Source organism: Gallinula chloropus (assembly GCF_964237585.1).
Source record: "Gallinula chloropus genome assembly, chromosome: 12".
Classification (NCBI taxonomy): Eukaryota; Metazoa; Chordata; class Aves; order Gruiformes; family Rallidae; genus Gallinula; species Gallinula chloropus.
This window is the reverse complement of record NC_140097.1, coordinates 7,670,634-7,684,979: the sequence shown is the minus strand read 5'-3', so window position 1 is coordinate 7,684,979 and position 14,346 is coordinate 7,670,634. Positions and strand designations below refer to the sequence as shown.

The 14,346-nt window shown below is 52.4% G+C and overlaps 1 protein-coding gene across 1 annotated transcript in view; it reads right to left on the bottom strand.

Moving 5' to 3' along the window:
• PRICKLE2 (prickle planar cell polarity protein 2) overlaps window positions 1–14,346 on the bottom strand; it is a gene marked incomplete at both ends in the record, with an annotated part of 103,171 nt that overhangs the window by 10,048 nt on the left and 78,777 nt on the right. Inside the window, 5 exons of the mRNA XM_084269400.1 lie at window positions 1,994–2,857; window positions 5,014–5,200; window positions 6,861–7,064; window positions 7,395–7,532; window positions 9,249–9,362. Of these exons, the coding sequence (XP_084125526.1) occupies window positions 1,994–2,857; window positions 5,014–5,200; window positions 6,861–7,064; window positions 7,395–7,532; window positions 9,249–9,362 (1,507 nt within the window). The remainder of the gene's footprint in view (window positions 1–1,993; window positions 2,858–5,013; window positions 5,201–6,860; window positions 7,065–7,394; window positions 7,533–9,248; window positions 9,363–14,346) is intronic.

Sequence of the window (14,346 nt, the reverse complement as noted above, 5' to 3'; positions counted from 1 at the left end):
CCAGGTCATCGAATTTCCCTGTCCTCAGAACACCGCCAATTAAGTGGGATGATAAACGTGTCTTCCATAACTGCACACGTGGGCCTGGGGGAGCTGCCTGTTCCTGCCACAGTGCCCCCCTGCCTGTGCTGAGCCAGGTCCCAGAGCACAGAAATCATTAAAATCCTGCACGCTAATAAAAATGTTATCACCTCACTCTGCAGAGGAACGGCTTAAATGCACTGCAAGCCCCATCATGCTGAGCATCTGCCCCAGAAAGTAGGGGAGAAGCGAGTCATTAAGGCAGGCACTGCCCATAAGGAAATTTGCATGTTAGCTATGTATGGTGAAGCGATGCCTTGGGAAGATCTCCCTCCCAGCACTGTAAAGAGGGGTTTCTGAAGTGAAAGACAGAATGGTTTCCACTCTAACATGAAGGCCTTGCCACGCGTCTCATCTCTTGACCTGTATCCCAAATAACTTGCTACACTTCAGCTCCTAAGCACGCAACAACCACTTCTGATTTCAGGGATTGCTCATCTGGACTCGGTGTTGCTCAAGACTCTTTGTACTGATGGGATTTTACACAACAGAAGTTTTCAGGAACACGAGCGGGTTTGGAAATGTGGGGCTTTGCTTCAGAGAACCCTGTTTTGGAGAGCAATTCCCAACTCCCTCACCATTTCCATCTATTTCGATCCACTTGGAGCAAAACCTTCTCCAGCTCATTAATTTTTCCTCTCCCCTCTGTTTTACCAGGGACATCCTGGCTGCATACAGAGACCATTTCACATCTTGGCACTGGGCTGGCAACTTCCCTAAACAAAGATGCTGAAACCCAGGAGCGGGGTGAGGAGGTGTAGCAGAGCACGCCTGTCTGTCCAGGCAGGGCAGAGCACAGAGCTCGGCTTCAGGGGCGTTCAGCTCTTTGGGAGCCCAGCATCCCTACCACCTGGTACCAGCATCCCACGGGAGGCCTTTGGGATTGGGTACCAAACACCTCGCAGGCTGCTCGCTGCTGGTGACAGCAAGACAGACAGACTCCTGTTGCAGGGAGCAGGTGCAGGCCCTGCCCAAATCCAAGCACTGCTTGGTGAGAACAGAAAAAAGCCAGAGTGGCAAAGAAAAAGGCAGGCAGTATCTCTGGCGAGCAAACCACGCTCAGGATTTTCTTTTCCAAGCTTTCTGCTGAGCTACTCAGAAGGAAGTGACAGCCGTGACAGACGACAGCAGCCATCCCATAATATAAACTGCACCAGGCGCAGGATGGGGTGCACAGGAGCTGAGCCTCCCCAGCACCAGGCTGCAGACCAGAGCCCCACCACAGACACGTCTATGCACACACACCCATCCCCACTGTCGTGAAATGAAACCTGAACACGTTTGGGATGAGAGGGATGAGAAATTCCACCCTGGGATGCGCTCAGGAGAAACGGGCTCAGCCTAAGGAGACAAGCATCTCCCTTGACTGTTCCCTGCAGTTTCTGAGGACTGGGGAAGGGGAGGAAAAGAGCCGGTGTATAAAGGGGGGAGGAATTTCTTTAAACTAATCATGCGCTCGAGGTCTTTGTAACATGCAAAAGGGGTTATAACTGGGTCTATTTCAAAGCATTTACAAATATTTTTAGCCCCCAAGGGCAGCTGCCAGCAGGCCTTCAAGTGCTGAAGGCTGGAATCTGCCTCTGCATTAGCAGCTGGCCTTGATTTTTTTTCCCCCTTCCTCACAAAAGGGAGGATTAAAGAGCTTGGAAACATTTGTTTTGAGCTATACATAAAGGCCAGCCATCTATAAAGCTCTGCACTGGGGAAACGAGCAAGCCAAGTGAGAGGGGGCTGCTAGGCACACCAGGGCTGTGCTGGGAAGCCCATGGCTCTGAGCAGCGGTCCCCAACCTGCCAGACATCCCTGTAATGGGAAGACACCTGCTGTGGCACTGACCTGGAGCACGAGGGACTCCATGTGATGGAGGAGGTCCTGGGGTGGCTACAGGGTGGCAGCAGCTGGAGTGACATACCTGTTGCATTGGAGAGTGCGAGGGACTCCATGGACCCACGGGGAGTCTGCTCAGTGGGTGTCAGGTCCTCTGTGAACTTGAGGGCGTTGATGGGGTGCCGGGTGCGGCACTGCGGGGTCGGCATCCCGCCTTCCTCTTCCTCTTCATACTTGGGGACTTTGAGACTTCCTCTGGTCTCGGGGAAGCTCTGGTTGGACATGTCGCTGTAGCTCTCCTGCGAGCGAAGCCTCCCCGAGTAGTAGTCCTCTCTGCAGTCCTGGATGAAGCTGCCACCATGGCTCTTCATTGCCAGTGAGGAGCTCCTCTTTGGGTTGCTGAAATGTTTTGCCCATAAATCCGGCTGCGAGCCCAGGACCTGGCCGGGGTTGTAGGAGGTCCTTATGTTGCACTGGCTGAGAAGCTGCAGAGGGCTTTGGGACTGACTTTGCTCCATTTTGCTCCCGTAGTGATAGAGCTCGTCCCTGCTCCTCCACAAGTGCTCCCTGTTGAGGCTCGGTGTCTGGCTGGCCAGGCTCAGCAAATCCATCTGCAGTGAGAGCGGGTCCACGTCGGTGGAGAGGCGGTTGGAGGTGACCTGCAGCTGGTTGCATGGGCTGCGTGCCCCCTCCTCGCCTTTCCCCTTGTTCTTGCCGATCTTGGCACTGCGGCGGGACTCTTTGGCTCGTGCGCTCTGGAAAGCCGAGTCGGAGGAGTCGGAGCCGTTGGGGTCATCGCCAACGCTGCAGGCCCGGGAGCAGAAGATCTGCCCCTGCTTGGGCAGGAAGGGCCGTCCCAGCAGAGACTTCTTGCACTGTGCGCAGCAGAAGCAGGTCTCGGTGGCGTGCCAGTGTTGGCCGTCGTACGTCATCTGGCCCTGGTCGATACCTTGAGGAGGAACAGGCACAGCATCAGAGTCAGCCCGCGTACAGCACCTCACGCTGCACGTAACACATGCATCCCCTACGAGCGGCAGGCACCCAGGCTCGCTCTTGAGAGCAAGCACTTGAGCAGGGTTTCTCCAACACATGAAGTTAATCCCGTTTCTAATTCCTTGCAGGCTGTGGGCCTTTGCTGGGGAGTTGCTCAATGTCGGGAAAGGCAGCAGAACTGAGCCTCGAGCCATTTCGTATTAAATGGGAATATTTCCGATCATAAAGCAAAGGAATGCAAGAAGTTCTCCATAAAGTCCTTGAAGTCAAAGCAATAACACGCTGCCTATTCAAAAAAAATAAAAAGCTTCCAACTGAACCATAATGAGGAATTTGTGCTGCCTCGGTTAAGGATGTGACAGAGCAGATGACATCCTTGTCCCTCGCTGCTACCACAGCCCCATCCTAATTTCATTTTGGCTGCTGGGGCCCCTTCTCCAAAAGGGAGCAAAATGAGCCGGTCCCCAGGATCTGAGTTGACCCCCTTGCCTTGCACCCAGCCACATTTCCCAGGTTATCCCTTGGGTTCAGTAAAGGAATGGATGCAGAGAGCCTGCCCCTCACGAGTGAAACCCCAGGGTTGCTCACAGCCACCGGCTGGAGCACACACCCACTGCATGTATATGGGTGTTGCTCACAGCCATCAGCAAAGCTCATGAGGTGTCACTTATAACATTTACTCACCTGTTTAAGCTGCCATCCATGGCAAAAGCCCCTGTTACCTACGAAGATGCTGAGCATGGCGCAGGCAGGCCGGCATGGGATGGAGCTGCACACAGATGGGCTTGCACACCCACTGCAGCCGTGTTGCTGGGGGGGCTGAATGCTGATGGGTAATTTTCCTATGTTAACAGTCTGTTTTATTCCAAGCTAAAGTTGCTTTGGACTACTTGGGGTTTTTCTGTCCCCTTATAATGAGCAAAATGTTTTTATACATAGACCGGAGTGCTACACTTGTGGACAGAAGTGAGACAAGACAGTGGGTGGGGTTTTATTAGCTCCTTTTCCAGTGCCTCGCAGTCAGGGGAAGGAGCACAGCTTCCTCACTTGAAGCCTCCACTCCCCAACCCAAGCCTTGCAACTCTTAAGCAGGCCCTTAAATCTCTCCTTTGCTAGAGATGTGCAGACATGCACCAAAAAGAGGCATTTTGCCCCAAAAACCTGACAGTCAGCAAGGAGGATGGCAGATGGGGGAAGCACAAGAGAAGGGAGCATGCGAGAAACGTTAACAGCTGCTTTTTCATCGCTCCACAGCTGAGCTTTCGGGAAGGATGCACTGCAGGTCACAGCAAACGCATCCTCCAAGCCCTGTGCCTTCCCCCCAGTGCCATCTGGCCCCTGCACAAGAGCAAAACGGTTTTGGGTTGGTTTTTTCTTTTCCTTTCCCTGCAGCCTATGAATTATTTGAACATGTGAGCTCACCTCCACGGACAAAGAGAGGGCTGCCTGCACGCCTGCAAGCTAATGCTCAGCCAAGTGGCAAACAGGATCAGGGGGAGCAGCAAGGTGGCTTCCCAACCTGCCTGCTTTATCAGCACCCCCACCAAGTGCTAGGAGGACAGCTAACCCCCAGAATAAAGTACGCTTTCAGTCACTGTTCTAGAAACATGGATTGACTCTGATGCGTTATTTCTTTCTGTGTGAGAACATCTCTGCAGGTTGATTTAAAAAGGCAAACAGAAACAACAATGACGCCTAATGAGCGAGTATCTTTCCTGACAGTAGCTCATTAACTCATGCGATCCTTTGGCTGGGAAAAAATAATGAGAGTTGGAAGAACCAGGCTGGTTACAGGAACATGAGATTTAAAGGGGGAAAAAAACCCCCAGGCATTACAGGAGGCCCCAGAGAGCTTCCACTAGTTGCAACGGCTCCCGAGGCTGCTCTCCCCAACCACAGAAAGGTGTAACCAAACAAATCACCGTGCTAGATGCGAGAAGGGCACAAGCTCTTCGGATACCACCGAACCCCAGCTGCAGACAGACCTGCCCGCAGCCCCAGGTCATGGTCAAACACCTAATGCAACAGAAAACAACTTTCCCAGCAGAGGTTTTTACCCCACTCCCCTCCTGGCACCACGCTCAGCCCGGGGGCCATGGGCAGGGTGCTTACCAATGTGCTGGGCGCAGGTGTCGCAGTACTCAGCGTAGAGAGACTCGAAGCAGCTGCAGCAGTAGGGTCTGCCGTCCTTCATGATGTACCTCTGCCCCCCCAGCACTGTCTCGCATTCGAAGCAGCAGAAGTGCTTCATGTGCCAGTGCCGCCCTTCGGCCTCGGTGCATTCGTCAGCAAAAATGATCTGGGGGGAGGTGGGGGAAAAACAAACATGGGGCTTTGGGTTAGAGAGGGGACCTGGGATGTGGATGCCAATCTTTGCATGTCCTGCCCGTGCATTGTGGTCCTGCCCCTTTGCACATAGAACTTCCAAATTTTACAGCTAGCCTTCTTCCCATCCCGCATGGGAAGGCTCCTGTGGCGGGGCTTGCCTTGGGACAGGGGCACCCATCACCTCCTAAGGGAATCCATTACACCGTGCCAGCGCAGAGCCGACAAAGCGTTAAGGCAGAGCTAACGTGCTCGTAAGCACATCCATCAGCAGGAGGGGTCGATCAGGGTAATAAACATGCTTATATACAACCTATCGATCTGGTGGACTTCTGAAGAACAGAGCAGCCACTTATTAAAACGCATTTACCAGTCTCTGAAACAGGCACCTGAGTACAAAGGGTGAGTGAAAACACAAGGACAAGTGGCAGGTCTCAGGAGGGGAAAGAAGGTGGAGCTACCTGGCTCCTCATCATCACTACCCCACCCAGGTGCTTATAAAAATGATAGCAGCCATTAAACCAGTGGGGAAACTGAGGCACAGAGCACTGTTAAGAGCAGGCTGGTGAAACAGCAGATGCTTCCTTGCTGTCTCTGCTTTCCATCCCCGTGCCATCTCCACTCCCAAAGCCAGCCTGGGGGAGCAAGCAGTAGCCCAGCTCTGCTCCCTGGCTCTCTGCCCTGGCGCAGGTCACACTAAAAGCTTTTCCCCTGCAGTTCCTCTTACTCCTCAGTTACTCCTTCTCACAATTACTGCTGGAAGTTTCAGGGAAGAAGCGTGTGTTAAGAAAGGAGCTGAATGAAAGACTTGTATGAGAATTTGCAAGGATAAAAAGTACATGAAAAAAACCTACCCAGCCTAAGCCGCAAGGAAACTGGGCCAGCAGAATGGTTAGGAGTTGTTTTTTTACTGGTAACGTTACAAATTTAATTGGATACATACGTCAATGTTCTTTATATTTGAAGTTCACATAGCCTTGGATATTTACTATTACACGCTTCCATAGATGGGACATGGGTTTTTATAGTACATATGGTTTTCCATACTATGGTTTTCATAACTTTAAAAGCCAGAACAATTTCCTTCACCAGCCTTTTAAACAGAGATTGACACTTGAGAAATGCTCAGAGGCAACTCTGTATGGTTTTCTATATTTGTTTTGTGTTCCATTTGTTCAGCTTCCTATTGCCTGTTAATCTGCTCTCTCAAAGCCCGTTTCAGCTCGGCGCGTATTCAGACACCACTCTCTTGTAGGAAATACAGCACTCATCCCACCAGAGCCTTCCTCTGGGGAGACAGAGGAGCCAGGAGGACCACGACACACAGCCAGGCTAAAATCACAAAGCATAGGGGCTATGCTGTTACTGAAATGCTCAGGAAAGCCCCCCCCACCCAGCTCCTGGCATGTTGACGAGGACTTGTCCCAAAACAGTCCTAGGCAGACTGCAACTAATCATCCCTGAAACCCCAGGAAAAGCTTGTGTGAACCTCTGGCAAAGCCAAATCATGGTACTTTGTGTGCATGCTTCTGTGCAGAGGCCAGGGCAAACAGCAGGGAAATACCCTCCAGCTGGCAAGGGGAAACCTCTCTTGCCATCCCCATGGGCAGCATCCTTGGTGAGCTGGCTCTTACCTCGTCGCAGGCTGCGCAGCGGGGCTTGAGGCACTCGGCGTGGTGCCTGCCGCAGTAGATCTTCCCATCTTGGTAGAAGTAGATCAGATCCACCAGCAGCTCGTTGCAGACGCTGCAGATGAAGCAGGGAGGGTGCCAGCAGACACCGTGCCCGGCTCGGGAGGCGAAGACGGCCATGTCCCCTCCATTGATCTGGCCGCCGCACTGTTGGAAAAGTCAGTGTTTAACAGGGGTGGGTGAGCCCACTACCACCCATCGCCAGCCAACTCCTTTCTGCTGTCTCTTACTTCTTTCCACCCCTGTTTTACAGCCAGGGTATCAACAGGTCCCTGGCCCCATCCCAGCACAAGGCCAAGAGCTGAAGTGCCTGCTCCACATTGATTATTGGAGGTGCTCTCGGTGAGCACTCTGATGGACTCTGGTGCTCACAGGGAGCATGGGGCAGGAAGCATGGGGCAGGTGCTGCTCCTCACCTAACTTTGGTGATTAACAAAAAGCCGCCCTGCTCATGCCAGTTTGTCAGGTGCCACCCACCTGCTCGCAGATGGCTCCTGTCATGGTTACAGGGAATGGCCGGACATTGCCTCTCCCTAGATTTTCTCTCTTCCTTTGGTTGCTGAAGAGTTTGAGCTCCCTCTTTTCCTCCTCATCCAAGGAATTGCAGTAGCGGACCTAAAAAACACAAGCGATGCTTGGTGTTAGGGTGTCCCTGGCTGAGCAGCCAGCGAGCCACCACCCTGTGGGCTCTGCAAACCTCTGTGAGGGGGTTACCCAAATGGACCCTGTCCTTGGCTTGGGAAGCTGGAGAACTGCAGCTGTTCAGGCTTCAGAGATTGGCCAAAATTTCAAGAGGTAGAGATGAGAAGAAAGGGCAGGAGGAAGGTTGCTCTTCGGGTACTAAGTTTGTAGGAAAGTCTAAAAAGTTGGGTCCTCTGAGTCGTCCCCAGACCCAGCCATGAGACCAATGGTTTTCTCCCTGTGGCAGAGGTCTTATGTCAGCTTCAAATGCTCTACTGGCATTTCAGGAGCACAGCCTGTTTTCCCTGTGTAAATGATGGAGTTCAGGCTATTTGGGAACTTCCAGCAAAGGGTCAAGTTTGCACATACGCAAAACCTCTGTGCTGGAAGGTAATACGGTAATAAATAAAAGGATAGAAACAATGAATGATGCAATTTCCCCAAAGACTATAAAACTCAGGTTTCCCTGGCTCCTGTCATCCTGCAGGCTTAGCTCTTGGCTGGTTGCATCTCAATGAACAATACGACAGAGCCAAGGTGACCACATGTAGCACCAGCGCCCGATCCAGCCTCTGCAATGCTGGGGAATGAGCTCATGGAGCTGAGCAGGATCCTTCACGTGAGCAACCAACACACCTTGAATTTTCCAACCTGAGCACGAGGGGGAACCGGATGCAAAACCTGCCAGGTTGCAGAAAACACAGGCAGACTCGTGCCTCCAGCTCCCAACAGCACAGGCTGCAGTAGCAGCCTTCCTCTGAATCCATCCCTGTGTTCTTCAGCTCTCGGAGGCTGTGGGTTTCCAGTAGCTGCCAGAGAAGGCAGGTAGGCAGGTCAGGGTTGAGGGTGCACGGAAAGAAGCCCCTTGCCCGGTGCCTGGAGCTCCCCCCTGTGCTTGGCAGCCCCATGCTGTGCCTGTGGCACCCAGCCACGCGCAGGCAAACTCGTTAAAATCTGACCTAGATCAAACAAGTTACCTGCATGCATTTCCCAGAGCGGCTCCTTCGGAAAAGCAGCTTGAAAAGAATGACTTTTTTGTTGTTTACACAGGGAAATTTTGTGGGATACCAGAAGCCAACACTCTCACTGGCAAGAACAGGATGTCAAAGACCGGACCCATTTTGCTGCCTCACATCTTTCTAGTGAGATGTAAGAAGGTTTATTTGCTCTGACTGGTCTCTTGACTCAACCCCCAGCTTGTCAGGCTCTCCCAGCTCAGCCAAGTGCAACCGCTGCCCGGCACACGCACTCCCATGCTCAAGGTGAGTCGGAAGCAGCACTTGGGAAAAGGCTTTTGCAACTTCAAATCTGGCTCTAGCTGATCTCAACGGCATTTCGAGACACTTCTAACGCAGCTTTGGCCTCTGAGGGCTGGGAAAATGATTTCATTTCAGAGAACCAAAAGAAGATGATGAAAAATGTTTTAACCTCAGAAACAAACAACTCCCTCCCCACCTCCAACACAATCCAAGCAGCAAGAAAATATGGCACTTACAGAGCGACACGGTCAAACTCCAAGTAAACTCCCAAAAAAGCATGAAGGGTTGAGAATGTACCAGCCATGCTTCCAACAAGAGCAGCCCCAGGAGGTGCGTCCCCTCCCCTCCCACAGCCCTGAGGGGTGTCTGAGGACACTTTTGGGATACTAACCTCATTGTCGTGCGGCGGCAGCTGGTGCAAAAGCTGTTTTATGCGAGATTTTTCTCCCGGGCTGTTGACGTAGGGAACCTTGTCCTCCGGCAGGCAGCTGTAGTACTGGTGCACCTAGGGAGCAAGAGAGAGGGCTGCAGAGGTGTTCCTTGGCCCAAGTCTGTGCCCAGCCAGCGGCCACCCCCCTGAGAGACGGCAAGTGATGGGCTTTCCCGGCGATTTCAAGCAGGGAAACGCAGCCGCTTCGGTGTTAGTGCCTTTTCTCCACGGAGAGAAGAGGGGTGGCAGCCCCGGCGAGGCGGCGGAGCTCGTTACCGTTTGCTCGGTCAGCCTCCATAGCGTTAGCATGTTTCGCTGGCTGTGGGGATGTGTCGGCACCTGCCTTGGCAGGGAAGTTAAAAAGGCTGTGCCCCGGCAGCGTCCGTGTTGCCGGCTATCTCAGCCCCCACCTCCATCAAAACCCTCCGGGCTTTTTTCTGCAGCGATTTGTGGAAAATAAACAGCAGATAAAAATCTGTTGGAAGGCTTGGGTTTTTCTTTCTCGTCTCGGAGCGTGTAATTAAAGTCAGCTATTAAAAAGGCAGCGTGGTGGGGCACGGCATGCCCTGGCGCTGGAGGAGGCTGGTGGCAGCCCGGAGAGGAAGCACACCCCGAACCCTAGTGTCTCTCCTCTGACTGCCACGCCTGGGATGTGCACTCCAGGGCCGGGCTGGGACTGACTGGCTGAGGATCATCAGCTCTGAAACGGCCATGGTGATGCTGAATGGGCTGGGAAGAAGCAGGAGAAGGGAAAGGTAAGGGAAAGCTCTTACTGCTCGGCTGGAATCGGGAGCCTCTGCTGCCTCAGATGCCTCTGGCTGCTTGGGCAGAAGCAGGGGGCTGGATGGCTTCCTCAAATCTGTACTCATCTAGAGAGATGCAAACTGTTCTCCCCATGAATACAGCTTTGCACCTTTGCTGTGCTGGATTTAACCCCAAGATGCTCCCTTGGCTCTCAGACACTGCAGCAATTCATTTCTGAGCGGCTGCGCTGCCTACAGCTTTTGCAGGGCTCTTCCCAAATGACACTTGCTTTGCAGCGGCTTCTGAACAGCTTTCTGCCTCGCTGTATGTTTTGGGCTTTGCACCACTTAGACTGGCTTTCCCCAAAGAAACCCTCTCTGCCCACACAGCCTCACAGCATCTGCGGGATGACAAGCTACTGTGGGTCACCAGGAGGGATGGGGATGCAGAGGCAGGTAATGGGGCTCACAGGCTGCTAGGGGTGCTTCATACAGGGAGTTACCTTTAACAGGAAGAAACCACTTTCTATTCCAGAATAAATACCCAAAACCAGCGTGATTCAGGAAGAATTGCTTTGCATTTAGCTCACTTGCTGGTCTCATTCAGAACTACCTGTGAGCAGAACTACCCCAGTGCTTGCAATCACTTCTCTCAATTTATGGTTCCTTCCCAAACAGACGCTAACAACCACCTTTCCCATCACCAGGTTTTGTGGAAAGGGAGATTTTTAGCAGATTTCCACACATAACTCTGCAGTGCTGATGACAAGGGAACTGCTCAGGTCACAAAGCTGAGGAACACACTGAGCATATGCCGCCGTGAAACCCTAAATTTGTTTTCCTAAGGCACAGCAGAAACAGACCCACCAGCTATGGAAACTGTCAAAGAAAGAAAGAAAGGTTGCTAAGGATTTTGTTATGTTAAAAAGAAAACAAACTATGTACATTAGAGTACTTACTTTGCATTTATAGAGCATCCTTCATCCAGGGACATCAAAGCACATTAAAAAAACGCTTGAATTCTTATGACACATAACATGGAGTAGTGGATATATGCACTGGAAAAGACTGTTTGCAGCACAGGAAGGTTACATGAACTCCTTGAGTTCATGCAGCCAGTCCATAGCAGAGCATATAGCTGAGGATCTCTCTGTGGTGCCCCGGCTGCATACCCTTCACCAGGCTGGCAAGGCTACCGCACTGCCACGCTGTGCCTTCCCCACTGGTACAGGCGCCCGCTGCCTTCTCGCAGCCAAATTCCCCAGGTGTGGATGTGCTGCTCACGTTCCCCGTGCTCAGGTCGGTCGGTTTGGGGATCTTTTCTTGTAATGGAAGATTTTTTTTGCCCACTAAGTCCTTGAAGTTGGCGGATACTAGAAATGACTGGGGTTTTTTTTGGAAGAACCGCCAAATTCCATCAGGCTGTTCCGGTCCCTGAGCTGCAAGATGCTCACCCTGGGTGAAAAGCTGGGATGTGAGTTTTTCCTTCAGCAGCCCCAGTGCTGCCTCCCCAGAGCCTAATGCACTGGGAAGCACGTGCCCAGCTCTGCTCCTGCTTCCGCTGGGAAGTTTTCCATTTAGTCTCAGCAGGTCCGCGGGAACTGGCTCCCATCACACACCAGTAACATAGCTCAGCAGGGATGGGCAATTTGGTTTGAAAAGCAAAACAAAATAAAGACAACAGGCTCCAACCTGTGTTTCTGTTGCCTGAAATAACCTGAAAGGGTTTGTTTTGGATCTGCATCAGGAGACCTTCTGCAGGGGTGCTCATGGGGGGGATGGAGTGGAGGCAGCTGCCAGTCCTTGCCCAGATCCCATGGGACATCTTGTGTGGATAAAACCCATTCTTTACACCCATCAATGCCTTCCTCTGCTTTTGCCTCTACACCCATCATCCCTCCTGGGAACAAACCTGAAGCAGGGGGATGCACAGATCTTTTCAGCTGGGGCATCACTCCTATCCAGTGAGGTCCAGCCAGAATGCAGGTGAGGAGCAAAAGGATGCTCCTTTCCCAGGGTGGTATCAATCCAGGCTTGTGCAAATACACTGTCTCATCCATCACTGATTCCCTATGGGATGTGTCTGGCTTCCCAAATGTAGGAGCTGAGCTCAGAAGAGATGGGGTCACAGGCTGCCAGCATCCCTGGTCTCTGTGCTCAGCACTGATGGCATTTCTCACCCTGCAAGCGAGTGGAAGGCAGTGGGGCTGGCACAGCTCAGCCTGGGTGCTCATCAAGGGGAAAACAAAGGAGGGGAGGGGGATTTTCAGATAAATATTGGCAGAATATATTAACTTGCTGGAAAACTAAAACCGTTCAGTCTGCGCTTTGTTTTTGTACAAAAGGTCACTGTTTTCCATGAAAATAACTCCTCCTCCATCCAGCCTGGCTTTGGAGCACGCACAAACCTTTGGAGCTAGTGAGCCTTGCAGGGACACTGCGGCCAAAGGGCCTGATCCAGACCCCCAAGCACCGGCAGGCAGCTCCTCCCTGACCTTATGGGCTCTGCAACATGAGCTGCATCCAGATAAGGAAAACAGCGTGGGGCAACGACCCAGGGCGGATAACATATCCCTTCTACATCATGTGCTATCTTTAACTGTTTTATTATTAAATACTTGTGCTGTACAACACAGCGGTTCCACATCTTGCTGTTTCCCCTTGCAACAGATCTGCTCTGTCCATGATTATCCTAACAAGTATCATTACACGCACAGGCCACTTATGGGGGCCAGGCTAGGTTTCATCCCAGTTCCCCACTTGCCCTTCTTTGCTCTGACCTCTGCTCAGGGATGGGAGAAAGCCCAGAGGAACACAGACAACATCAGGTTGAGTTACAATAAGGCTTCAGACAGCATTGGGGGCCCCGATGCCATGTGGATGGGCTGGCCAGTGTGCTGGAAGCCAGGCTGGCTGTGGGTGCTGCAGCATGCTGGCTGGGCAAGCCCTGTCCTGCCCCAGGGAGGTCTCTCAGGCGCTCGGACAGGCTCTGTGCTGCGAGAACCTGGCACAGCAGATATCCATCTTCCCAGGGTGTTATTCTCACCTTCAAAAGGAAGATGTCCAAACGCCAGGTTTTGCTAACAAAAACTGGTACAGGCTTTGGAAATTGTCAACTGCTTCAAGCTAAAAGGGGAGGGCACAGGGGAGAAGATAGAAATTAAGAGAGAAAGAAACCAGGAGAACGGAAAGAACATAATGTAAAACAAGGGTAGGAAAAAGCCTTTAAAGTAGAGCCAACTTTATTCAAAGGCACTGAGGAAAGTAATTATATTAGTTTACAAATGCCTTTGTGTTCTGCAGTCTTCCTAGGTTTGGGTGTGTTTCCAGTTTAAGTTTGACAGTTTGCAAGCCTCCCTGTCCCTGCTAAATAAAGGCAGGACTGCCGCTTCTCCTGGAGGTCCCAGGGGTGACCAAAACAGAACCCACACCCCCAACCTTTGTGAGCAACATCTCACACCTTCTCCCAAAAGGAAAAGCTTGCAAGCAACCTGCAAATTTAAGCCACTGAAGAAGGATCTCTTTGATCGATGAATTAAAGGAAGCGGAGAGGAAATACCATGTCTCTTATGCCATGAATTGCTGGTGGGAAGCAGCGTTGGGTTGTACTCACCCTGAGTACAACACCCCTATGGAAAGCACCCACCAAACCGGGCTGTTGGGGATGACTGTACGGCTGGGATGGACTACAAAGGAGTGTGTGGCAGCCAGGCGCAGCTCAGCTGATGGGTGCCGACTTGCTCAGCCGTAACAGCTCCAGCACATCCAGCTGGGCAGTCCTGCCTGCCTTTCATGAAACCAAACAAACTGCAAAAACGGCTGCAAGGCTTTTGCAAAGAGCCCTGCAAGAGCAGCCCATGCTGACCTGTGCGCTGCAGAGCACCTGAACGCTCATGTCACCAAAAAGGGGACCTCGGTGGGTCAGCCACTGCTCAGGCACAACACAGAAGCTCATCGCACGCAGTGGAGTCTGTTCAAAAACCAGGCATGCCAGCATTCTCCAACATCCTCCCTGTGCTGGGAATAGTGTCGTGGTCCCCTGGGACCACGCCAGGTCCCACAGCCCCAGCAGTCTACCCTGAGCCATCCTGGGATGCACCATGCTGGTGTGCAGAGCTGCCTGGGCAATGATGTGCGGAGCATTGGCTGCTAGAGCATGTGAGTGTGGACACTCACTCATGGCTCTGTCCCCCAGCTCACCATCTGCGAGCTCCCAACAAACTCTGGCTGCAGGGAGGAAGGCGGACAGCGGCTTTGACAAGCCTGTGCTGGCCCAGACAAGCGGGGCTGCTCCTGCAGCTCGCCCGCTCCTCCCC